This window comes from Nothobranchius furzeri, chromosome 11 (genome assembly GCF_043380555.1).
Source record: "Nothobranchius furzeri strain GRZ-AD chromosome 11, NfurGRZ-RIMD1, whole genome shotgun sequence".
Classification (NCBI taxonomy): Eukaryota; Metazoa; Chordata; class Actinopteri; order Cyprinodontiformes; family Nothobranchiidae; genus Nothobranchius; species Nothobranchius furzeri.
In genome coordinates this window covers 65,999,670-66,025,164 of record NC_091751.1, presented here as the reverse complement: position 1 = coordinate 66,025,164, position 25,495 = coordinate 65,999,670, and the positions used below count along the sequence as shown (strand labels likewise).

General features: G+C 44.9%; 2 protein-coding genes across 3 annotated transcripts in view; both read right to left on the bottom strand.

Moving 5' to 3' along the window:
* atg10 (ATG10 autophagy related 10 homolog (S. cerevisiae)) overlaps positions 1-1,490 on the bottom strand; it is a 4,093-nt gene extending 2,603 nt beyond the window's left edge. For both annotated transcript variants that reach the window (XM_015957586.2, XM_054746007.1), the window contains exons 1-4: positions 1,376-1,490; positions 921-1,027; positions 741-839; positions 479-653 (exon numbers count right to left, since the gene is read on the bottom strand). In XM_015957586.2, the coding sequence (XP_015813072.2) occupies positions 479-653; positions 741-839; positions 921-1,027; positions 1,376-1,475 (481 nt within the window). In that variant the 5' untranslated portion in view covers positions 1,476-1,490. The remainder of the gene's footprint in view (positions 1-478; positions 654-740; positions 840-920; positions 1,028-1,375) is intronic.
* Positions 1,491-5,943: 4,453 nt separating this feature from the next.
* Positions 5,944-12,943, bottom strand: fam110b (family with sequence similarity 110 member B). Its single transcript, XM_015957584.3, has 3 exons — positions 12,611-12,943; positions 11,978-12,378; positions 5,944-7,057 (listed from the first exon to the last, which is right to left on the bottom strand). The coding sequence occupies exons 1-3, from the start codon at positions 12,731-12,733 to the stop codon at positions 6,148-6,150; spliced, it is 1,434 nt and encodes a 477-aa protein (XP_015813070.1). The 5' UTR covers positions 12,734-12,943; the 3' UTR covers positions 5,944-6,147.
* Positions 12,944-25,495: the final 12,552 nt, after the last annotated feature.

Here is a 25,495-nt window from a genome sequence, read left to right as displayed (position 1 = left end):
CACACACACACACACACACACACACACACACACACACACACACACACATTTAAGCCTCCTTTGATTGCCTTGTGAGAGGTGGAGGGCACTTGGGCAGGTCAACAGTCCATCGCAGAGACACATAATAATACTTGAATTTCAAGTACACTGGTGCCACCATTTCCTCCCTTATGTGTCTTGCTCAAGAACACAATGGCAGTGACAGACTGAGCGGAGATCGAACCTGCAACCAGGCACTTACCTCCTCTTCCACCATTGCCCCTTATGCAGAAAATAGGGGTAGAAGACTATTCCGTCTATATGTTTAACTCAGAGTGACTGATCATCTACCCCCCCCCCCCCCCAAAAAAAAAACCGGTTTCTCGGTGAATTTGGTCTTTAAACAAAACTTTCAGTTAAACTGTAAAAGAAGACACAGCTGTCTGAATCTTTTACAGGTATAGAAGCCCACGTTCCCACAGCCTCTTCTGTGACTAACCCAGAGTGAAGGCTCTGAAGTACAGCACTGGAGTACTGTAGCTGCTGGAGTACAGGATGTGGTACTCGTACTGAAGCACCACGCTGCTGCCTTCGCTCACTATACAGCTGCCATCATCTTCCTCATCCAGCTCACCTCTCCCGCTGTCGGGAACAAGCGAGGAAGCACAATCAGGCTGTAAAGGAAGAAAAGAGGGGAAGCTGGTGTATTCGTTTCTGGTGAATCTGCTGCTTCAAATTGGATTCTGATTTCCTACACACACCTCCTCCTTTGATTGTTTGGGTCTGGAACTACAGGTGCTTGTTTGTGGATCTGGAACTGATCTGAGAGCAGTCTTCCTCAGGTACCCTTCATCTGAACCCTAAAACCACATTTAGGAGTTTACCAAGCGGCTCTGTTGGAGGACACCGGGCTTTCAGGTATACGTGTGAAACCTCCTCACCTGGACTACCTCCCAGCTCCAGCCATCCCTCAGCTGCTCCGACCGCTGAAGGAGGAGACGACAGCAGCGACGGAAGTCCTCCTCATCCAGGACACAGCAGTCTGTCTCTGCACACACAGGGAGGACAGGGCCTAACATGTCCCTGTTGTTGAGGATTTTCTGTCCTCCTCCTCCTCCTCCTCCTCATCAACCCAGTCTGCTACAAAGTGACTTCTATGGTGGCTTCAATCATTTCTTTATCTATGATAAATGACCTCTGACCTTCTCCGTCTAACTGATGGATTCCTTCTCCTGACAAGGACCTCCCAAAACCATTCAACAATAGAAAACATGTTTAAATTATTCAGAATTATCTTTGTGGGCACACTAAATGTTTCGTTATTGTATTTAGTAGAATAATAATTAATACATTGGCTGTTTGATTCCATGTCTGCGGCATTTAACGCAGAACTTACCGGTCATAGCAGCGCATCGTAAAAGCAGCCGAGCGTTTGTAAATAGTCGCAAGAGAATGACGTAATAAAACGTCATCTCGTACGTAATCCACAGCGCCATATTGGGAGGGGAGTAAAACTACAAGTTAAAATGGGAGCAGCGATTTTAAGAGTTTAAAAGAACATTCTTGTTTTTATTTCACACAAAAAAATAGTCGCAAAATAAACATTTATTTCATATATGCTGTAAACGTTTTTATGTCTTCACCAACTTTGAAACTGACTAGTTTTAAAAGCAATAAACGGCACAAATGTTTGAAAAAATATTGTGTTGCATTCATTCAATCCAGTTTATAGATTCTGTCTATTTTAGTGGGCGTAACCTAGAAAGTGGATTCAGCTTTATACCGAACCACCTGCTAATATTTACCTGAGCAACAACAAGAAGAATACCTTTATTTGTCCCTCAGTGGGGAAATTGCAGTATTGCAACAGCTCAGGGACAGCAGCAGTGGTACACAAAATATAGAACACAAGAGTATAATTGTAAATTAAGATAATCAAGATAATTATTGCACATACTGATGACAGTAATATTGCAGGTGTCGATGATTATATTTGTAGTGGAATATTACAGATGTATGGTTTCCACAGTAGCAGTGACCATTATAGAGCCTAACGGCAGCAGGAAGGGAAGACCTGGGGTGGATCAGTCTGTCACTTGAAGCGGCCCTGCAGAGCAGACAGGGCATCCTGCAGGGGGTGTGACCCATGGTCCAGCATTGATCTGAGTTTTGCCAGCACCCTCTTGTCCTCCACCTCCCATACTGCGTACAGAGGACGGCCCAGGACAGAGCTTTACCAGTAAACCCTTGATGCAACATTGTTTAAAACCAAATCCTAAATAAGGCTTTAAAGTAGGAATGAGTGGATTCAGTATTTAAAATGGGAAGAAACGTGACAGTGGTCATAAAGAGCAAAATATTCCACAGAGGAAGAAGCTCCAGCTGGTTCACCAGCATCCCTTCCCACCAGATGGTTCCTGAACACAGATGTGTCTGCAGCTCACCGCTCCCCCAGGGGATGGGTCAAATAAGGAGAACAAATTTCACACACACATCAGTGTGCATTTACATTATGTGTATCAGCATGTCTAGTGCACTAGATTAAAGTCATATTACTTATTAAAGCATATTAATCATAACATTGTCATTTCACAGATGGGTCAACATTATATTATTGACTAACACTTGTTTTGATTAGCTTTATTAAAAATAGAGTTCTTTGGTTTATTAAAAGAAAAGAGTCATTTGTCTTCATTCTTCTCTTGCTGGAAAGAAAACAGTTTTAGAAACGAATGCTTGACCTTGAGGCTGTCTCATGCACTTAGTACTGTGTCAGAGGCATCCGTGGGGAGAGGTTAAATAACCTCGGGAGGAATAGCTCCTTCATTACGTTACACTGGAGAAGGTTTTGACAAGCCCAGGTCAGGCAAGACAACTGCTTGAGAGGACCGTTTATTGGCAAGCCCATTTTCAACTGCAGCAGAGCTCCAGGAGACCTGGTCACCTGAAATCCCTGTGCCAACCAGAGCAGTTTGTAGTATTCTGTCTCAAAATGGCCTCCAAGGCCGAATCAGTGCCCATAAGCCAGCACTAAACCAAAGACAATTGAAAAACCGTGGGGCATTTGCCAAGTCCCACAGCCTGCTAAAAGGATGGATGCCGGAAAAGTGGCAGAAGGTGGATTTTTCAGATGAATCTTCTGTTGAATTACACCACAGTCGCTGCAAAAATTGCAGGAGACCTATTGAAACCCGCTTGGAGCCGAGCTTTACCCAGAAAACAGTGAAGTTTGGTAGAGGCAAAGTCATGGTCTGGGGTTACGTCCAGTAAGGGGGTGTGCGAGGGATCTGCAGAGTGGAAGGCTACATCAATAGTCTAAAATACCAAAAAATCTTAGCTACCTCTTATATTCCCAACCATAAAAATGGCCAAATTCTGCAGCAGGATGGTGCTCCATCACACACTTCCATCTCCACATCAAAGTTCCTCAAGGCGAAGAAGATCAAGATGCTCCAGGATTGGCCAGCCCAGTCACCAGACAAGAACATCATTGAGCATATGTGGGTAAGACGAAAGAGGAAGCATGGAAGACGAAGCCAAAGAATATTGATGAACTCTGGGAGGCATGCAAGACTGTTTTCTTTGCTATTCCTGATGACTTCATCAATAAATTGTACGAATCATTGCCAAACCACATGGATGCTGTCCGTCAAGTTCATGGAAGTCATACAAGATAAAAAATTTGGATCTCACAGCACCACTACTTAATTTGCTGATATATTTTTGGATTTGCTGTAAAGTTGATCATTTTCTGTATGGGTGACCACTTTTGTCTTGCCAGATTTTGACCTTTCTGTCTTGATTAAATGACACATCACTTTTAAGTGAAACATTTTTTTTCAGTACATTTAACATTATTTGGGAGGGCTTTAGCTTTTCTAACACCAATTGATCAATTAAAAGTCAAGTTAATAGCAGGAGTTTCTAAAACATACACAAGTGGCAAGACTTTGGTCCAGAACTGTACATAAACCTTTGTAGATGATCATGAATGAAACAAATAACACGTTTACATCTGGTGTTTACTTTTGCGTCTACAGCTCTCATCATAAAGACTATAAGGTTGTCAAAATCAACCAGAAGAACACAGATTCACCAGGTCATTACTTATCACACAGAAACAAGAAAAATCTGGTGTATGACTCCCAAGTGTTGTAGTTTGTCTCACACCAGCACACCTTTACACTTTGCTATAGAGGACACCCTCAGAACAATGTGAGGCTGATGGGATCATACCAACATCGGTAAAGTTGGTAGATTAGGAAGAGGTTTTCAAGCACTGTGTGTTATGTTTGACCCCGAGTACCAAATGAGTTTTTACATCCAAACAGAAACATTTTAACAACCTGCTGGTGGCAAAGGGGTTAAGTGCTCACCCCGCAATCAGAAGGCTGCAGGTTTGAGCCCCGCTCCAGGGTATCTGCAGGTTAGAGGGAACCAAATTTAAGATTTTTAAAGACCTTTTTTAAGGCCACTTGGACCAAATTTAATCAATTTTAAAAAATTAAATTTAAGCTATAATTTCCAGCTATTGCCTGGAACCAGTGCTAACCACGTCGCAAACGTGGGATTAGCCATCCAGTTACCATTAAACTTGCACTTCCCATGGCGCAAGTTCCCACTAGCTTAACCAGCTAATGTGCTCATCTAAAAATAGCCCCCTTTCACAACCAACTGAATGTGTACGGATCCGCTTACGCCAACATCACACGCAAAAAATGCTGAACTAGAAATTCACACAATTTTTTTAGAAAATTGTTTGTTGGGTCTTTGGTAATTTAAGACCTTTGGAAACTGTATTTAAGGATTATTTGTCATTTTTAAGGATTTTTAAGGTCTTAAATTTGGAAAAGCTAATTTAAGACTTTTTAAGGACCCGCAGATACCCCGCCGCTCAGTCTGTTGTTGTGTCCTTGGGCAATACACATAACTTACCTTGCCTGCTGGTACTGTTCGAAGGGACTCGCCTCCATCAGTGTGCCCCAGGGCAGCTGTGGCTACATTGTAGCTCATCACCACCAGGGTGTAAATGGCTAAATGATTGTGTTGTAAAGCACTTTGGGGGGCTCCAGGGCTCTAGAAGGAGCTATATCAAATACAGGCCACTTACCTTGTGCTGGTTGTTAGTCATGTGATTTAATGCAACTGAACAGCTGAAGAACAGGAAGCGTCTCAACTCATCAGGATGCTGTTTGGATTCAAATCACAACACTAGAAACACTTGTGTGTCTTGTTTTTTAATGGAGAGTGTTTGGTACACATAACATCGGTTGTACGGTTCAGGGTATACAGAACATACCCAGCTTCATCAGAACCCCCCCTTCCACACACACACACCTACACACACACGCACGCACTCACGCACGCACACACACAGGGACAATAGTGGACTGTGCAGGACCATGTCCATATGCATTTAGACTGAACTCTGTGTTCCACTCGGAATCACTTGTTTCATTTCTAAACCATCAGAAGAAAACCTTCGGTTAGCAGAAGTCATCACACTTCACCACGTTCACTCCAGAACAAAAACTCTGAAACCAGGCAGAAGATGAGATGTGCAAAAACTTCAGTTGAGCTCAGCTGAAGGCGGCAGTATTCACACTGTAACAAAGGGTGTTTGTCTTCTGCTTCTTAGACCTCAAAATAAAAATGATGCGTCTGCTTCTCCAGGAACGGCCGTGTTGGGTTCGTTGCCGTGGCAGAAGCTGCTCCCACCAACATCTCTTTGATTGACCAGCCATTCTGAGTGAAGGACAACAGAGGTCAGTTCAAATGACCTCAAAGATGAGAACATGTAGCGATGATCAAAGAAAGGAAACCAGCTCATGTTGTTTCACCAAAACATCCTCAGTGAGGAAGTGGTTCCTCGTTCTGCCTCCAGACGGCTGCAGAGCATTCAGCAGGTCCTGCTTCTGAGGCGCACTGTCTCTCTTATCACAAAAAGCAGGTTTAAATGTTTATTTACACCTTCCTAAGTTCTGTTTCTGTTTGTCCTGATCTGAACCCTGTGGTTCTGCTTCATGTACCATCTGGTTTGGGTCAGTTCTGTTCGTCCCAGCTTTAACCTTTGATTTCAGTCCAAACACTAGTTTGTGACTCATCCGCCGCATTCAGTGAGGGATTGTCTGTGATTGATGGCACCTGTGGTCCACGACCGCACCGACCCTAAACATGTGAGACCTTCTGCGTCTCTCTGGCCTGTTTGATGCTGTAGAGCCATTTAATGACTCTTGCATTTCGCTCCACAGCTGAGATGCCATACGGTACGCGCTCCCCAGCCTCCTCCTCCTCCTCATCCTCACCCTCGTCCCCCTCTGACACGCCATCATTAGACGATCGCCGTGACTGGTCACAGTCGGAGGAAATCATAGAAGCAGATCGAAAGTTTAAGCTGACAATGTCCGAGTTGGCCCGTGCAAAGTTCTCCGGACCGACCGCTTCCAGCTCCTCAGGGTCGAGGCCGCAGTAGTTAAAAAAACGTTCAACGTCAGCTCCAGCCCGGGCATACCGATCCGACAGATCTGACTTGGATCTATGTAGCGAAGAGCGGCGCGCCCCAGTGGAGCCGAGCTCCAAATCGACGTTTGAATCCGCTGACGCATTGGGAGGATCTCTGTAGTCACAAACTAGCGACGGTGGAGCGATGTTGTCACAGGGCGCGGACACAGCTGGATGAGGACGGGGCAGAGACAGGGACAAGGCAGGGGGAGGGAGAGAGGAGGGGTTGGGCTTTGGGGGGAGAGGTGGAGCTGAGGAGCTACTGGATCGAGCGGTGCGTAGAGGTTTACTGTTACACAATCGTAGAAGGTCGGAGGACGAGTGTGAGGTGAGCAGAGGCGGTAGCGGCGAATGAGAGCGTTCCACAATTCCCTTTTCACGTCCTCTCTCATCATGGACTCGCCGGCTGAGGTTGAGGTTTCCTACGAGCGATGGACCGTGACGGCCCCTGCCGTTCATTGGAGGAACCTTCAGAGAATGTGAGAAGGATCTGAGGGAGTGTGAGGTGCTTGGGCTGGGAGCCGAGTCTGAAGGGGGCTCGTTGAGAGTCATGGTGGATCTGTAGGTCAGTGGGATCCTGGAACCAGAAAAAACAGTTAATGAAACACGAGCCTTACTGTTGCGGGATAGTAGCGTTACTGCATGTTAGTGCTGTAATGGTAGGTGCGCTGATGCCCCCACAGAAAAGGAGGAGAAAGAAACATGTTGTGGTGCAGCCACAACAACCTGGTGCTAAACACCCAGAAGACAGCGGAGGTTGTTGTGGACTTTAGGAAACACACACACCCCATCGCCCCCCTTAAACCTGTCTGACACTCCCATCACGATGGTGGACTCATGTCGCTTCCTGGGCACCACCATCACCCAGGACCTCAAATGGGAGCCCACCATCACCACCATCAGAAAAAAGGCCCAGCAGAGGATGTACTTCCTGAGGCAGTTGAAGAAATTCAACCTATCACCACAGTCGATGAGGCAGTTCTACACCGCTATCATCGAGTCCACCCTCACCTCCTCCATCACCGTGTGGTACGCTGGAGCTACCACCAGGGACAAGGAGAGGCTGCAGCGTGTCGTGCGCTCTGCAGAGAAGGTCATTGGCTGCAAACTCCCCTCCATTCAAGATCTGTACACCTCTAGGACATTGAGGCGTGCAGGTCGGATAATAGCTGACTCGTCTCACCCTGGACACAGTCTCTTCGACTCGCTCCCATCCGGCAGAAGGCTCAGATCCATTCGGACCAGAACCTCTCGCCACAAAAACAGTTTCTTCCCCTCTGCAGTTGGACTTTTGAATGAAAATCCTAAGGCAGCCCACTCAAGTTGATTGGTCCCAGTCACGTGACCCGATGCTGTGCTTGAACCATTCAACAAACACTCAGATTAATACCTACATGGAGTAGATAGCTGCTTCTCTAATTCTTGCCACTTTTTACATTAATAATTTTATCATGAGTGTTTTATTAGTTCTTATATTTGCTTATCTCTTAATTAATTTTTTTCTATCTTACCTTCTGCACCAAAATACCGCAGCAATTTCCTAATGTTGTGACTTGTCACACATGTGGCAATATAAACTTCTGATTCTGATTCTAAAGATCGGCTCCAAGACCAAGAACGACTGTTCAGATGATACCAGAAACCCAAACACAGCTTTGGTCCCGGAGGCAACTGACTCGTCACGCACCAGTAGTCAGAACACGTCCTCTTGGGTTGGAAGTAGGTCTGCAACAAACGATTATTTGGATAATCGATTAATCGGATGGGGTCTCGACACGATTAATCGATTAATCGGATTACATGGGGAAATTTTTAAAAACTGCTAGGGAAATGTTATTTCTCTCCTTCCTTCACTTTATTTAACACAACATTATTAGAAAACAGTTCAATAGCAGAAAAACAACATGCCATCACCTAAATTGTCTTATAAGGTGTATAGACAGAGACTCTAAGCTACATCTATCTGTGACCTAAAATGCTTGGTCCAAGTTAAACAGCTTAAGGGCAATTTTCATCTGTTTTGTTTGATCTCATCTGTTGACATTTATTTTAAATGTAATTAAACATAGGCTGTGAATTAATCAAAATTGATCACTATTTCCAAAAATGACTGAAAAAATACCAAATAAAACAAAAGTAAATGAATGCCATCCTCCTTGCGATGATGCCCTGGGCAACTGCCATAAAGTCACATCAAGAAATGCTGCTGATCATTCCAATGATCCCAAATAGACTCACATTAGGCCACATGAAAGCAACTGAACCCAAAAATATATTAACCAGTAAATAACTGCACTCTCACACAACACGCCTGCAGCAACAGTTAGGACTCCTCCCTCCCTTTGAGAAGCGTTTTTGCTTCTGAGGACATTGTGGCTGTAAAGCCACATGCTAGTAGTCTGGCCCCGGTGTGATCAACCAGTTTCTGCGGGAATGTGACGGCGGAACCAGGGCCAGATTAACACTTTGTTGTACCCTGGGCAACAATATTCAAGGGCTCCATCATCACGACCCAAGGATCACCATAATGTGGTCACATACAGAATATTTTACTGTAATATGCAGTAAATATACTCAATACTTTAATGCCTGACAACACGTAACCCACCCAGAGTAACCTTTGACCCACCTCGTGTGGACTGACCAATGAGGAGGGGGTCTTAACTTGAGGCCCTCTCTTCATTGGTCAGTCTGCATGAGACTGACTCTCAACTGACGTTCAGTCGTAGGCAGCGAAGCGTCTCTGTGCAGCGCAAAAGCCCGGTTGGACAGTTTGTTTAATGTAGGGTGATCATATTTCCATTTCCAAACAAGAGGACAGGGGATCTGTGCCTATGACATCACACTATGGCAACGCCACACAAACCATGTTGGGACCCATTTTTTGTAAGAACTAAATTAATATCAGATTCTGCCAATAAAAGGGCTCTAAAACAACTCATATGTAAATATTTTGCATATTTAATGCAAAATCTAATTTTTCTGCTTTAGTGCTGCAACAAGGTTTTATTAATAATAAATTATTATACCTTTTGTTTTACTACAGCATCGGTAAGCTTCCTGTGCACAGATGATTAAGGATGCTTGTTTCAGCTGTGAGATTAGACGATAGGATCAATGAAAAAATAAGTTGTCACACACTCCATGGAAACTTTCAGAGAATCCACAAATAGTGGCTTTCAAATGGTTTTGTTACTTTTTGCAAGTTTATAAAAGAAGCAGATGAGACAGCATATCTGATAATTTAGTTTTTCATCTGATAATATTAGAACATGTCAGTAATGTCTGAGGGGCTTTTATAAACACCGTATAACTAACACTACTGGAGAGGGCATTAATAAAGCTTGGTTTATGCTTGACGCATTCACTTTCCGCGCGGTGATGCGGCTCGCAGCTGGAACGCGCTTCACAACTCGCAGCGTTTATGGTTTGTGCGGCTCATCTCTGCGGTGAGCCAATATTCTCCCAAACTGTAGGGGGCAGCATGGAGCTCTACAGCATGCATCCAACACTACACCATAGTAGAAGTAGAAATTACTGTTTACAACACGGCATTTCAGCATTTTTAACAGCGTTCTCGTCTTTTCCGACAGTGTGAGCTATTTCTCTCCAAGAATTATTAACAACATGTTGATCACGGTGATCTCTGAGAGCTGAATCATATAAATGTCTGTATTTACGAACCTCTGCCGTGCCGGTCCGCCATGTTTTTCCGCGTCCGACCGTCCGCGTGGTTAGAAATTTTCCGAGGTGCGCGTTGCGGAAATCTTGGGCCGTGCGGAGACGCGGTGGAGGGGCGTGGTTGTTAAAATGACGCAAAATGACGCAACTTTTCCGCGCGGAGCCGTGCGGACCTCGCGGACGCGTCAAGCATAAACCAACCTTTACACAGAGGCTTCTGGGGAGCCCAGTTATTTGCGGGGGGGGGGGGGGGGGGGGGGGGCATTTTGCCTTGGCCCCCAAGATGTCTTGAAACGGCCCTGGGTGTGTGACTGAGTTTTGAAGGTGATCTGAATTGTATCAGATGTATAAATATGACATGTGTAGAACTTATTGTTTTTTATAGGTAAAAACGTGTAGTGGAGATAAATCTACCTACATTTTACTTTTCAACACTTTGTTTTGTTTTCTTGTTTTTATTTAACTATTTTCCTGTCCTGTCTGTCTCTCATCTTCCTGCATCTCCTCTTAATTCTCCAGAAAATCTGTTGCCTGGATTCTTACCTTTTCACCTCATCAGTTACTTTTGAGCAGATCAAAGGGATCTCCTGACCGAAAAGCGCAGAGCGCGTTTTCGATGCTGCGTCAGTGAGGTGACATCACCACAGGACCGTGCGCTGGAAGCAGCTGCCTGGATCGCTGTGCAACAATGTGGAACCGGTTCGCAGCAGCGCAAGTCTGCCGGCTCTCCCTTGCGCTGATCTGCCGGTACCGGCTCTCCCTCACGCTGATCTGCGGCTCTCCCTCGCGCTGATCTGCCGGTACCGGCTCTCCCTCACGCTGATCTGCGGCTCTCACTCGAGCTGATCTGCCGGCTCTCCCTTGCCCTGATCTGCCGGCTCCCCCTCGCGCTGATCTGCGGCTCTCCCTCGCGCTGATCAGACTTGCTCTGGTCTGCGCGCAACGGCGGGCGGGAAGGCGGGGCGCTTTTGGAAGAGTTGTGCGACACAACGAATCGATGACGCAATTCGTTGCCAACGCTTTTAGTAATCGATTTTCATCGAATTTATCGATTCGTTGTTGCAGCCCTAGTTGGAAGCAACCATCCAGTTTTCCCTGGAGGTTTCCACCAGTTGTTTACATTACTGTCTAGAAAGTGAAATTCATCCCATTGTGTTCGGATATAAAGGGCGTAGTGGTTTGTGATGACCAACACCAAACACCACAGAGGCCTGTGACCACAGAGAAGACCTGAGACCGCTTCAAACACGAACAGAACAGGACAAAACCGCGTCAGTTTTCATCTAAAATGCTTTGAGTCGGAGTTGAACTAAGATTAGGAAACCAAAGAGCCACCTTATGGGCCATTTCCATCTGTACCGGGTCGGCCCGGGCCGGGTAGCGTAGGTTGTTTACATATCTGGGTGGCCTGGTATTTTTCCGGGCCAACCAAGGCTCATTCTCAGCCCTCTTCTCGAGGGGGTCTGCTTCAGGCCGACCAGGGCCAACACACCCACTGCTGACAGCAAATTCACACCTTCCATTAGAGCAAGCCTCTGATTGGTGGGTAGAACCAGCCCACATGGGCTTAAGACAAGGATGTGTGGAATCAACCGGGCCAGGCTGGGGCCGACTGGGGCTACCCAGCCCGGGCCGACCCGGTACAGATGGGAATGGCCCATTACTGGTTCCTGCGCCTGTGGTTCTGAGAGGAACCCGAAGACCACTGACCATCAAACATTCCCATCAGAGGAGGATTTAAAAGAGTTAAGTTCACTGATAAATACTGAACAGCAAAGTGGTGCAGGAGCACCCTAACCATGGCGTGTGGACTTACCCGGATGGCGCCCAGGTCCTGGCTACGCCCCCTGATGATCTCATTAGTACAGCACTCTTGGCTCCACCTGTTAGTCCTTCAGACCCCGCCCCTGGGGAGGAGGATGAATTCAGCAGGTTTTTTAGGATCTCCAGGTTTAAATTGTCCCGTTTGCTGCCATCACTGCTTGTTGCGCATGTGTTTGACTTTGCATTGTTATTGGAAGCTTTGAATGGCATCCCTCCTCCACCAATCCCAGGGCCTCTCTTGGACAGAAGGGCGTGGCCAACAGCGGGCTTGGCCAGTATGGGAGGTTTGATTGGCTCTTGCTTGGCGTTGATGACCTCCTGGCTCTTAACATATTTGGCCTTATCAGCTTCTAGTCTCTCGACTGCACTGAGGCGTTTGGGGTTGGGGTCCACCTACAATGCAGAGTAAAAGTGAATGTTTCATCGCCAAAACAGCTACCAGCTTCCAACCATGGCTTCTCCAGGTTTGAATTGGGATTTTTCAACATATTTAACAGCACTGCCTACAAAGAGCCCTTTACAGTCTTTGTCTGCTATCGTTCTGTCCTTAAAAGTGTGAGTTAGTTGGAACTTTTCAACAGTAAATGAATAACATCAATGAAAAAATAGCACTGATTATTGGTACCTGTCTCCTGAAGTAGTCAGGACCCTTGTTGAGGATGCGGAGGGGTACAGTGGAGCTGAAGGGTACAGGGGGGCCAGTGGCCTTACTATCTGGCAGCGCAGGAGTCAGTGCCTCTGTCGGCATGGCAACAAAGTGACTGTGGTGGCCGGCCGTGGTTGCAGTTGGTGCAGGGTGGACGGAGGAGGTTAGGGGCACAGGAGGACCCCCAAAACATGAAGACACAAGATGGAGATAAGAGTCTACAATGAGAGGAAAGCCCTGACCCACCTCACAAGATGAGAGACAAAGCTGGTCTCTGATGAGGGGTGGGGGGGTACTGCAGTCACACCGGCAGAGGGCAAGTACAGAGCGCCCCACTGCCTCTCCATACGGAGGTCAGCTTCTCCTTCTGATCTGAAACAGAGGAACACAAAAATGTCAACATAAAAACTATCCTTGCATCCAGGTTAAAGTTAGGCTGTAAGACTATACGCCTTCTGGCAACAGCAGGAGGGTCAGCGCGGAGGTATGACCACTTCCTGCTACGGTCGTTAGAGGTCCACTAGTAACACAGTGCAGGGGTGTCACATAGAACACACACACACTTGTATATATATGATTGTGTGGACCGTTGACTTCCATTCCTTTTAGTGACTCCGCTATGCCTTACCCATACCCTAACCGAAACTAAAAGTTAATTCACACCATGCCTCTAAAGCCAAGTTTTAGGGTGCTTAGCATTGTGTGGACCAGCAAATGTCCCCACAATGGAAAATGTCCACACGTAACAAGTTAATGTCAAAATATGTCCACTTTACATATAAAGACAAGCACACACACACACACACACACACACACACACACACACACACACACACACACACACACACACACACACACACACACACACACACACACACACACACACACACACACACACACACACCATACCATAGTTTATTTATATAGCACGTTTAAAACGCAGCATGGGAGCTGCCCAAAGTGCTGCACAGGCTAAAACAAAACGCGACCATCCTAAGGAACTAAAACAGAGGACAAAAATCCCAGTCAAAGCAGATAAAACATGAAGAATACTAAGAACACATTAAAACAATGACAATAAAACACTAAAACGAGTCACTGTCTAAAAGCCAAATCGTAAAAGTGGGTCTTTAAATGAGATTTAAAAACCGCCAGTGATGGAGCCTGGCGAACTCCACTGGGCAACGAGTTCCACAGCTTTGGGGCAGCATGCACAAATGCTCGTTCACCCTGAGATTTGTGTCGTATCCGCGGCGTACACAGCAGCAAAAGGTCAGCCGACCTCAACGTGCGCGTGGGTACATATGGAGTGAGCAGGTCAGAGAGATTGGGAGGCGCCAGGTCATTGAGTGCTTTAAATACAAAAGTCAGTAACTTAAACTGTACTCTGAAAATGACAGGGAGCCAGTGAAGACGGGCCAGGACAGGGGTAATATGGCTACGTCGGAGTGTATTCGTCAAGAACCTGGCAGCAGAGTTCTGGACGAAATGCAGCCGATTCAGGGCAGAGACCTGAACACCAACGAGGAGGGCGTTTGCATAGTCCAGGAGAGAGGTAATGAAGGCATGAATGACAAATGCCTCCGTTTCAGGATTCGTCTGAGGCGAGTCAGGCGGCGAAGCTGATAAAAGCAAGACCTCACTACGGAGTTTATCTGTGGGGCCATTGAGAGTTCAGCATCCAGCTTTACCCCGAGACTTGTCACACACACACACACACACACACACACACACACACACACACACACACACACACACACACACACACACACACACACACACACACACACACACACGCACACACGCACACGCACACACACACACACGCAGAAGGCACCGAGCCAACTGTAACACACTTGCTCCCATAACGTTCCACCATCTCTTTTTGAATTTGGGCCTCACAAGGCATGAAACCCTTTTCTAATCAATTGGCGTATTTCCACTGTCGGAACTTCAGGCCTTGTCCACATTAGGGATGCAAGAAAATGTCGATATGGCAATATATTGTGATACTTTCTCCTGCGATAATGCAAAATTCAAAAGCCATGTATCTAATTTTGGAAAGAATTTACATGCAAACATTTGTGTATTTTCTTTTCTTTTGGTGCAAATCAAACGCCGACCGCTAGTAGGGAAATGTAAATCCCCCTGTTATGGTTCAGATATCTCGTGTTAAACATGTTAAGGACCAGTTTGGATTGATTACTGCAAATTCCTACAATAAATTCAGCAAAAAACATATTGTGCTAATTAGGGCCCGACCGATATATCGGCCGGCCGATATCGGCTGATATAGGGGGTCATTAACACTATCGGCCAAAAAGACGGCCGATATGGCTGATATTGTGCTACCTATCCAGCAGATGGCGCCAGCTTTATGAACTCATGTTGTGTCGCTCCAATTCCTTTGAACTTTGAACACAAATGATTGATTTGGAACTTATTTTTTAATTTTTTATTCTTATTTATGTTTCTTATGTGCAATTATTTCCTGTCCAGGGTGAATACGTTCACCAAGTTAACTTTCCTTATCTTTCTGAAGCCGTTCTGACGTCTCCTCCAGCTGCATAATTCACGTTTCGGCCTCACCGAGCCTCTCCTGCATTGCTGTCACCGTCGTAGTCAGCTCGGCAGTAGCCTGTTTAATAGACACGATATCTGTCGCGACATTCTGGAGCATTTCACTCATTTTCGATATTTCTGCAAAAAGTCTTTCCAGGCTGACTGTCGCAGTCGTGGGTGCTGGGTTTTCTCCCGTATCGCTGTCGTCTTCGTGGACCTGACCTTTCCGGGTACACGCTCGACGCTCGTGACGAGCTTTTAAAATATTTCGACGACGTCGACACAGGTTTGTAATCTTTTCAGACTAAATATCAAACGTACGCAGACTCAGTACTCCCAAGAACAATATTCCACCAGTATAGTTGCGTTTTTCAGCTAAAATCCTGTTAGTAGCATGTGCGAGGAAGAGAGCTCCCTAGCTTGCGGCCATCTTGGAAGCTGCACCCGCGTGACTCGGCTATCGGCCTTTGTTAAAAGTTTTATATCGGTATCGGTCCCAAAAAAAGCATATCGGTCGGGCCAAGGGCAGAAATCCCATTTCAGTTTTGGGGGGGACAATAAACAGTAAAATTTCAGAGAGTATTTTTTGGGGGGGGCATGAAAAACAATGCTCTCTCCTGCGTCTTTGCAACTTGTTTTGCACAGTTTGCCTTCAGCATGTTAAATAATGTTATGAATTGATGCCTTTATGACCACATTCAACAAAACATCTTAATTTCCACTACAGTCAAAGTAGATTTACAAAATTGTAAGCACGAAGAAGTTCCAATATTATTACGGAAACACTTTCAAGGCTAACATCAAACTACTTCAAAATGTGAAAATTTTTATTATATTGTTGTGTCAACAAGTAAAAATGCAACATAGATTAGGCCTACTTACAAGTATATTAACAGTTATTTAAAAATGAACAGCCCTTGTTAACAACAAAGATTTAATAAAACAACCCCTTTAACCAGGGTTACCCTAACGTTTTTCATTTATAGAGCCAAAATGTAAATCTATCAGTTGTGAGCCAAATCATCAGCTTTCACAAAACACAAACACTCATAGTATGGTAGTTTTTTTCGTTTGTTGGATACTAAATATGCTCAGATTTAGCTAGCATCATCATGCTATCATTTTAGTTCATTACTGATTTGCTTACCTTTTCATACTGCTTACTTCCTAGCTATTAATAACATGCTAGCCACCATTACCATGCTAGTAAGCATTTGCATGCTAACTAGTGGTGGCATTTTAACTTATTCTTGAACTTTGACTAACTTAACATACTGATTGCTTGGATGCTAATGATAATATGCTAGTTAGATTTAGTTGCCTGACCGTCGGGCCCTAGCGCTAATAACGTCTGACTGAATGTATAGCAAGATATACATTGTATTGTCTCGCCTGTATTGTTATACGTATCGTATCACTAGAATTTCACCAATACACATCCCTAGTCCACACGTAGCCGTCTTTCTAACGAATATCTGCCCTCGCAAAAAAAAAAAAATCATCCACATCACCTCATTTCTAGAAAAAACTCCATCCCCACGTAAGCGCATAAGCTCCCAGAGCTGCAGTCACATGAGGTACGTAAGTCTGTTCCATTTAACTATTTTCTATGACCAAGGAAGGACGGTGTCCTCGTAAGCAAGGCGCCTTGACATTGAGAAACACTCCGTGACTGTTAAGTGACAGTGTGACGTAGATCTGTCAGACTTTTCTAATCCTAGACTTTCACCTTCTGTTTCCTATCAGAAGCTGATGCAGGAGAATCTGTCACTTCTTTTCAGTGTTCCACACCTGTAATCATAGCTTAGGTGTAAATAAACAGTATTTATGCAAGACCTTTCTAGTCTTACTGACCAGTTCAAGTGCCTTACATTATCCTACCCCCCCCCCCCCCCCCCCCCCCCTTCACCGATCGGGGTGGGGTGTGTGGTTACATGGGGCTAATGATCTTCAGCTGTCCTCTATTGCTCCACACACAGTGTGTATGACGTGTGACATATAAATAAAGTTGTCTAGCCTCTAGCCTCTAACAAAGCAGACAGATTCACACACTAACTCAATAGTAGAGGTTGGCAAACTAAACGATGTTTTCACACACCTCCACCTCGTTTCGCTGCCTCACCCCGGGTTTCCACGGGAACCGTCAGCAGCACATTACTGCAGCAGCACGTCTTGCTCGCGTAAGCTGCTGCTTGGTCCTTCCCATGAGACGCGAAGCAGCAGGGGAGCAGCTGTCACCGACCGAGCACGAAGTCACACGAGTGACTTCGTCAGTAAACACAACAACGAGCAGGAGAAAACTACAACATGGTTTGTGTTTTATGTTCTGTCCATTTTATAATCGCCAATACGGACCTGAAAAACAAAGGAGACCGCTAGCTAGGTGATAACTTCTCACGGGGACGCACAGTTAGTGACCTTTTTTAAAAGTAAAGCAACCGGAAGGCAGCACGTTTCTTTATTCTGAAAATCTCGGGAGCTTCTCTCCATTTCCGCATCCGATTTCCTGTCTTTCCTTCCCCAAAAATGTCGAACTTGACCCGTTTCAGAGGTGTCGCGCGTAGAAAATAGAACCGGCGCGTAAAGGCCGCGACATGCTGCTCCTGAGACGCGGCCGACTCGCGCTGCTGACGGCTCCAGTGGAAAAGGTTCTGTTGACCACAGTGGTTCCTATCAGCAGCTATGACGTGCTGCTGCAGTAACGTGCTGCTGACGGCTCCGGTGGAAAGCCGGGGTCACACTCACACATGGATCATATTTGTTTGCTGCTGCTGTGCTGTTGTTGTTCTGCTCTCTTCATTTGTGCCTTAAACACACAACTCTCCCTCAAAGTTGGGCTGAAGTGTGCATCACTTGGAACAGCAAACCAAATAAGAGTTTTCTTGCACAGCAAAAAAAAAAAAAAAAAAAGACAAAATATTTACTACAACAACATTTTTATTACATTGTTTTTGGGATAATTGTAAGCCCAAATGAAATTTGAAATAGAAAATTAGATTATATGCACAGGCCTATCCTGACACGCTGAGTGGAGGAAGCAGTTACAGCAGACTGCTGTTCTCAGGGTTTGTTGCTGGCTCCTTCCTTTACACGCTGACATCATCATTTGGCTCTGCATTCACTGGTTCTACATCAAAGCGCTGAATCTGCCCTGGAACCAGAGGTCCATATGGTCCCTCAGCGGGAACAGGAACCCTACCAAACAATCTGCTGGCTGTCCTGCAGCACAAACAAACCGTATAACTCACTATAGAACAGATACAGTTGGCCTTTTCTACCTTCATCTACTTCATTAATAAACCACCTGGTAGTAATTACATCTGGATTAGAGGCCGACCGATATATCAGGCCGAAATATTCCATTTTTCTATATCGTCCATTGGCCAAAATTATTTTCAAAAGCTGAAAAAATAAAAATAAAAAAAATCAGGCACCTGTGTGGCCGACTGCCGCCACTACTAGACTGAAGAAAGGACTCAAAGGACCCCAACACACGGTTTATTTTTTAGAGGTTGTTTAATATTTGAAGTTCAATAAATATTAAGAGATGTATTGACTTATTTCATTAATACTGCACACAGTAAGAGTTCAGTTGTCTTTCCTAATAAACGTGCTGCTAAAACATAAATATATCGACCTTAATAATCGGCTTTAGATATCAGCCATCGGCAACAAAATTCTTAAAAAAATCGGTATCGGCCTAAAAAAAAAACATATCAGTCAGCCTCGTATCTGGATTAACCTCAAATATGCCAGAGACTGGCACTGAAGCTCAAGGACAAAACCTGTTCCCATTTGCCCTCTAAGGTATTTAAACTTACCACTCATTTCAATTAAATGTTCTAATCATGGCAAAAAATCTCAAATTACTCAGAATGAGTGGACAGATTTAGACATATTAGTCTTGTTTACAGATAGAGATCTCCCTGAGGTGAGGTTTAAATATCCAAAAGCTCACTCACTGAAAATCAATCAGCCCACAACAGCTTTCTTATACCCTGGTGCAATTAAGCTGAACAACTGCATGGGTTTTATTATTATTATGGTATGTGGTGATGTTCTCATGGAGGCATTTATAAACCAGCACGTCTTACAGAGCGCTTCAAACATGCAGCTCTGAAGGACAAGCCTTTGGATTTTTACAAGACAAAGTGATGTCCAAATCCTGCAGCCACAGCTCAGGAAGCTTCAGATGTACCAAGCTGGCAAGCCAAACACAGCGGGTCTACCAGCAGCGTAAGAGATGAGATAAACAGTTAATCTGGAGCACTTCGTGTTTCTGTCCTTTATCTCTAAACTGCGAAGGTTGGTGTCAAAACATGAACTTGAAATGGTTACCCATGACTTTATCTCCTCCCGTCTAGATTACTGTAACACACTCTTCACATGTTTTAACAAAAAAGCCCTTGACCGCCTTCAGTTGGTCCAGAACTCTGCAGCGAGGCTCCTAACTGGAGCAAACAGAAGAGCACACATCACTCCTATTCTAACGTCCCTGCACGGGTTACCTGTTAACTTTAGAATCCTGACTAGAACTTTCAATGCTCTACGTGGTCAAGCTCCTGAACTGTTAAAGCCTTATGCTCCAACCAAGCCCCCACAATGCGGCTCAAAAATTTAAGCAATCCCGGAAGTACCAAAAATTGCAGTTCCACCCTCATCCACTGGGGGCTGGTGTCAGAAGCGAGCAAATCCTCATTGACTCACATGTTAAAAATACCAATTTCACAGCATAAATAAACATGTTTACAGCCTGCTACCAAAACATGTTTTTTGTTTAAATTATCTAGTTTACACTCATGACAACTCTGAGGGGGGGGGGGGGGGGGGGGGATTTTGTATTAAAAGCCTAAAATTCTGTATAATTAATGAGCATCAGACCCACGTGACCACAGAGCTAGCTCCGTGGAAAGGCCTCAGTAGAGCCTCGGTCTGGCTTGGAAACTGTTCTGGGATTTTGAGTCTCTGTGTTTGTGTATTCTTTTTTGCATATTTTTTGTGCAATTGTTGGACAAAACGACTTGCTGTGGCATTAATTGCACTAATAGAGCGTCCAAGGAGTCTCCACTTCATTTTTTTCGGTAAGTAAAATTATATTTATGTATTTTAGGTCACTGCCGAGCTGAGCTTAGATTTTAACATGTACTGTTTAACCATGAAATTTAAATGTAATAGGGTAAAACCCAGTGCATTTAACATAATGCTGCACTTTAGAAAATGGGTTGAAATATAACATGTTGGTGGAGCTGGGTTCCGACTATCGGCTTGTGGAGCTCTCGGGAGACCGATGTTTTCCACCTGCTCTCCCCTCCCCGCAGCTCGGTGCATCTCTGATTGCCGCGACTCCTGACTGCTGCGCGGGTTGCCGGCTTGTGGAGCTCTGGGATGGATACCTTTCCACCCGGTTCTCCCCAGCGGCAGCTCTGCGCATCTCAGATCGCAGCGGCACTTGTCTGCTGTGCGGCTGCCGGCTTGTGGAGGTCTCCGGAGACCTCTGTGTTCCACCCGGTTTTACCCAGCGGTCAGCCCGGCGTATCTCTGACTCAGAAGCTCTGGTGTTGTGCACAGTTAACTCCGGTTGTAGCTAGGTTGCTACCTCTGTTAGCTTAGCTCCCACCTCCGCGTTAGCTTCGGGTTAGCTTGTAGCTAGTTCGACCGGGTGTTGTCAGTTGATCCCAGCCTTACAGCCCCACCCTCAGCTCCACCTCTCTTCCCTTTTGTGGAATTGTCTGGGCTTGACGGAACCTGTGACACGGTCAAAATGGCGGTGGTGGCCACCTCCCATTTCTCCTCAAAAACGTGTTATTGGAGCCTATGGAGACCCATTGTCCAATATTTATATGTCGATGGCTCCAACCCGAGCCCTCAGGTCCACACACCAGAACCTTCTAAAAGTTCCAAAGACCAGATATAAAAGTCGAGATGATCGCTCCTTCCAGACTGTTGCACCCCAACTCTGAAATGACCTTCCTTACGCAGCATTTGGTGCTACCAATGGGGTGAAGCAAGGAGGGGTTCTCTCTCCTGTGGTCTTCAGCCTGTGTATGGATGGACTGTCAGTGAAGCTGAATAATTGCAAAACTAGCTGTATGATTGGTTCAACCCTAGTCAATCACCTTATGTATGCTGACAATCTAGTCATACTGAGTCCTAGCAGTGTGGGGCTACAGGAACTCTTAGATATTTGTTCGGAATATTGACTGGATTATGACATCAATTATAATCCTACCAAAAGTGTCATTATGACCTGCAGAACAAAGGAAGATAAAGGTCTGCAGGTAAAAGTACTGAACCATGCATGCATGTTTGTTGCTAATAAATACATTTGAAAGCAAACCTTACATTTAGTTTTTATCCCTGCTTTAATAGTTTCTGTGGTTTTGATGGTATGATGTAATTTCCTGTCTTTATTTTAACCGTTGCTGTACGTGAGTCTTGTGCTGAAGCTGGATGTGAAGAAAATGCCATCTTGTCCTGAAACCGTTCAGCCCTACTGCTGGAGCCCCCAGTTAGCTGTGACCCATAGATTCACGACTTTGGTGTGTGTAATGTGCCCCGCTGCTGCAGCGTCAGCTGATGCTGGTATGAAATCTGTGATAATTAATGAACATGGAAAGCAACTTTAATGCCAACTCACAGCCAAAAGTACACGTATGATTCTTTATGGTGAGTTGTCATGGACTGCACCACGGTTTGATGCCAAGCACTGAAATGCTTTCTTCTCCACTTCCTGCTCAGTCGAGCGTCTCTGTCTACTTGGACGGTCCTGAAGCTGGGTACCGAGGCGCTTTGACCTATAGGACATCCACTTGCATCAAAGACTCTAAGAACACCATGCTGTCGGTACTCCATCCAAGGTTTAATTAATGCCCACAACCTGCCCACCTAATTAGCCAAAGATCTGACCTTTCCCATGGCGACTGACAAAACCATCTCCTTCTCCTCATCTTAACCACTGCGTTGGTTTTGCACCCACAGCATCTCTCTCTTATTTCCTTAGGCATCATGGAGTCAGACCCATGTTACCGTGATCTGACCCAAACATGGCTCCACAAGCAGAGAAAGTATCAAATGGTTCAGAATTAAGAAGGGGGTAAGACTCTAAAACACCATCAACACACATAAAACTAAAGAAGTTGGAGTGCTGCTGCTCCAGGCAGCTTCACGGTGGGTCAGCTTATCTGTGCATAGTTTAATCTTGAAACTATGTGCACCAGGCTGCTGTACTGAGGCCCTGTCCACACGTAGCTGAGGATCTGCCAAAACATAGATATTTTTCTACGTTTTGGCCTGTCATCCACACGAAAACGGAGTTTTTTCACACGAAAACGAATCTTTTTAAAAACTGCGGCCAAAGTGAAGATCTGCGTTTTCTCCGTTTTGGGTGTCTGCGTGTGGACAGACAAAACCAGAGTTTTAAGGTCCGCAACGTCACTTTCCGCGACAAAAAAATGCTGACATCACGTGTGCGACCTGTGTTTACACTAGCCGACAGCATGGATGCCCTCAGAGCTGCGCTCGCTTCAGGAAGAAGTGGGTACGAGACTGGGGCTGCAACAACGAATCGATAAAAACCAAAATGCATTGGCAACGCATTTCTTCACTGATTTGTTTAGTCTTTTAACTTATTCTTTGTGTTGTGCTAACTTTATGTACCAGTCAATGTGTGCAGCTCATCTGTGTGTGGCAGATCAGAAATTGAGAGACATATACGTCACACATGCGATGACAAAACTACTTTTAGACGTAGCACTCGTGCGCCATCATTTCAAGTAACCTTTTTCCCCAGAACTTTACTGAACAAAGGTAAGTTGCTTGTGATTGTGTACGGAAGACGCTTTTCACTGGCACACAACGTGCTAATCTAGGTGCTGTGGAGGAAAACAGAGAAACCAGCAAAGACACAAAGGCAGAAACAGTGCACAGTTTGGGGTCAAAAGTGTAACTAAGAGCAGATTAGCTAATGCTAGCTGGTAGCAGGCTCACGATCAAGTGGGGTTCTGAAAAATCATGAAGGTCATGAAACTAACATCTAAACTCTACAAGCAGAAGAAAAGTCCCCATCATCTTGTTTATTCTCAGCTGTCTGCAGCTCTATGGAGCAGTGATGTGTCGGTCGTAAACGAACCGGCTCTAAGATCCGGCTCTTTGAAGTGAACAACGGGAGCCGGATCGTCATTGGGAGCTGTCCCCTCCCCTCCCCTTGTGCTTTGGTGAAAGCTAATGGCGATTGGTCAACATGTGTAACTGCGTGTCCAGACTGTCCACACACAGAGCAGTAGGGGCGGGGAAGAGGGAGGATCAGACTCAGACACACAGCAGAGCACATGCGGGTGGAGGGAGACGAGAGGGAATGAGGAGGAGGTAAAAGGCGAGAGAGGAGAGTGCGACGAAGACGGTGAGAAAATGAGCGCAAGCAGTCGGAAAGTGGAGATTTCTTAAAGTGTTCAGTTATTAAATCCATAGAATGATAAATATTTGATATATTGCTTTTTTTGACATTATAAAATCATTTTACATATAGTTTTGCATTATTTTAGTTATAAATGTACTCTACGCAACAGAAAATCTGAGGAGCCACTTTGGAGCGAAAGAGCCGGCTCTTTTTGGTGAGCTGAGCCAAAAGAAACGGCTCTCTAAAAAGAGCCAGAATTCCCATCACTATTAACTAAGAGCAGATTAGCTAATGCTAGCTGGTAGCAGGCTCACGATCAAGTGGGGTTCTGAAAAATCATGAAGGTCATGAAACTAACATCTAAACTCTACAAGCAGAAGAAAAGCCCCCATCATCTTGTTTATTCTCAGCTGTCTGCAGCTCTATGGAGCAGAACCGCTGCAGTCAGGTCGCTGCTTCGTGTCTGCTCTGCTCAACACTGCTGCGGGATTATGGCAAGCCACTGTAGCATGTAATTTACAAACAAGTCTATCTGTGAACATAATTTAAACTAGATTATTGCTAACCTGTACATAATAGATATGTCACCGTTACATTTTTAGCAGTAGAAATTAAATGTTATTAGCATTTCCAGTAGCTTACTACTGAACATGTTAATGAAATACATAAAATTGTACTGATCATGGATTAATTAAGGATATATTTAGGTAATAGCATGTTGTTTTGCACACTACTGAACTGTTTTCTAATCATGTTCTGTTGTTCAAGTAAAGGAAGGAGAAAAAATATTTCCCTGGCAGTTTTTAAGTGTTCCAGTTTAATCCGATTAATCGAGACCCCGTCTGATTAGTCGATGATCCAAATAATCGTTTGCTGCAGCCTTAAACGAGACTACTTTCATGTTCAGCCTGCATGCGACATGATCAAATTAAAGTAAAAACTTTTACTTTTCTCAATTGTCCACACCTTTAAATCTGAACCACCACCTGAAAAGTCAGCAGCACTATCGAGTACACCATGTTCTACATCCATGTGTGACTGGTCCAAGAACCTGGCACTGTTCCAGAGTAAACAGACCGCCACGATGAGAAAAGTCAGCGGGGTGATGCAACCAAGTACGTAAATGTTACCATGTTGGGTTACAACTAACAAGAAAATCTGAAGGAACCTAAACAGAATCTCCCTTTTAAAAGGATAAAAAGTCCCAACTATATTAGAACCTGATGACCCAAAGTAAAACAGGATAAAAGGAGTTATTGGAGAGATCAATAACAGAACAGATTCATTTATCAACTAGAATACAGAAAGGATTCATTTCCTGCATAGTTTTAACACCCATATTTTTGAAGAAGAAGAAAAATTTTCTATAGCGCCGCTCAAGATAAAAATCATGAGGCGCTTCACAAAAACAAAAAATGTAAAAATATAAAAAAGCATTTAGAAAATGTTGAAAAATATATTTAAAATGAGTAAAAATAGGCAATTGTGATAAAAAAATGTTAAGAAAGAAAGAGAGTGAACAGGAAAGAGGGAAATCAGTGGATCCTGAGGAAGGTGGAATAGGTGGGGAGAGCAGAATAAAGAGAGAGAGGTGAAGAAGGTCATACAAAAGCCAGCTTGAACAAGTGAGTCTTCAGCTGCTTTTTAAAGGAGACCACTGAGTCCACTGATCTCAGACTCAGGGGGAGAGAGGTCCAGAGTCTGGGGGCCACAGCAGCAAATGATCTGTCACCTTTGGTCCTTAGCCTGGTGCTGCACAACCAGTAGGCTTTGATCACTGGACCTCAGGGACCTGCTGGGGGTGTAGGGACTAAGAAGATCACCAATGTAAGATGGTGCTTGTCCATGTAAGGCCCTATAGCAGGGGTGTCAAACTCAAAGCTGACCAAGAGAGTCTCTGACTTTGG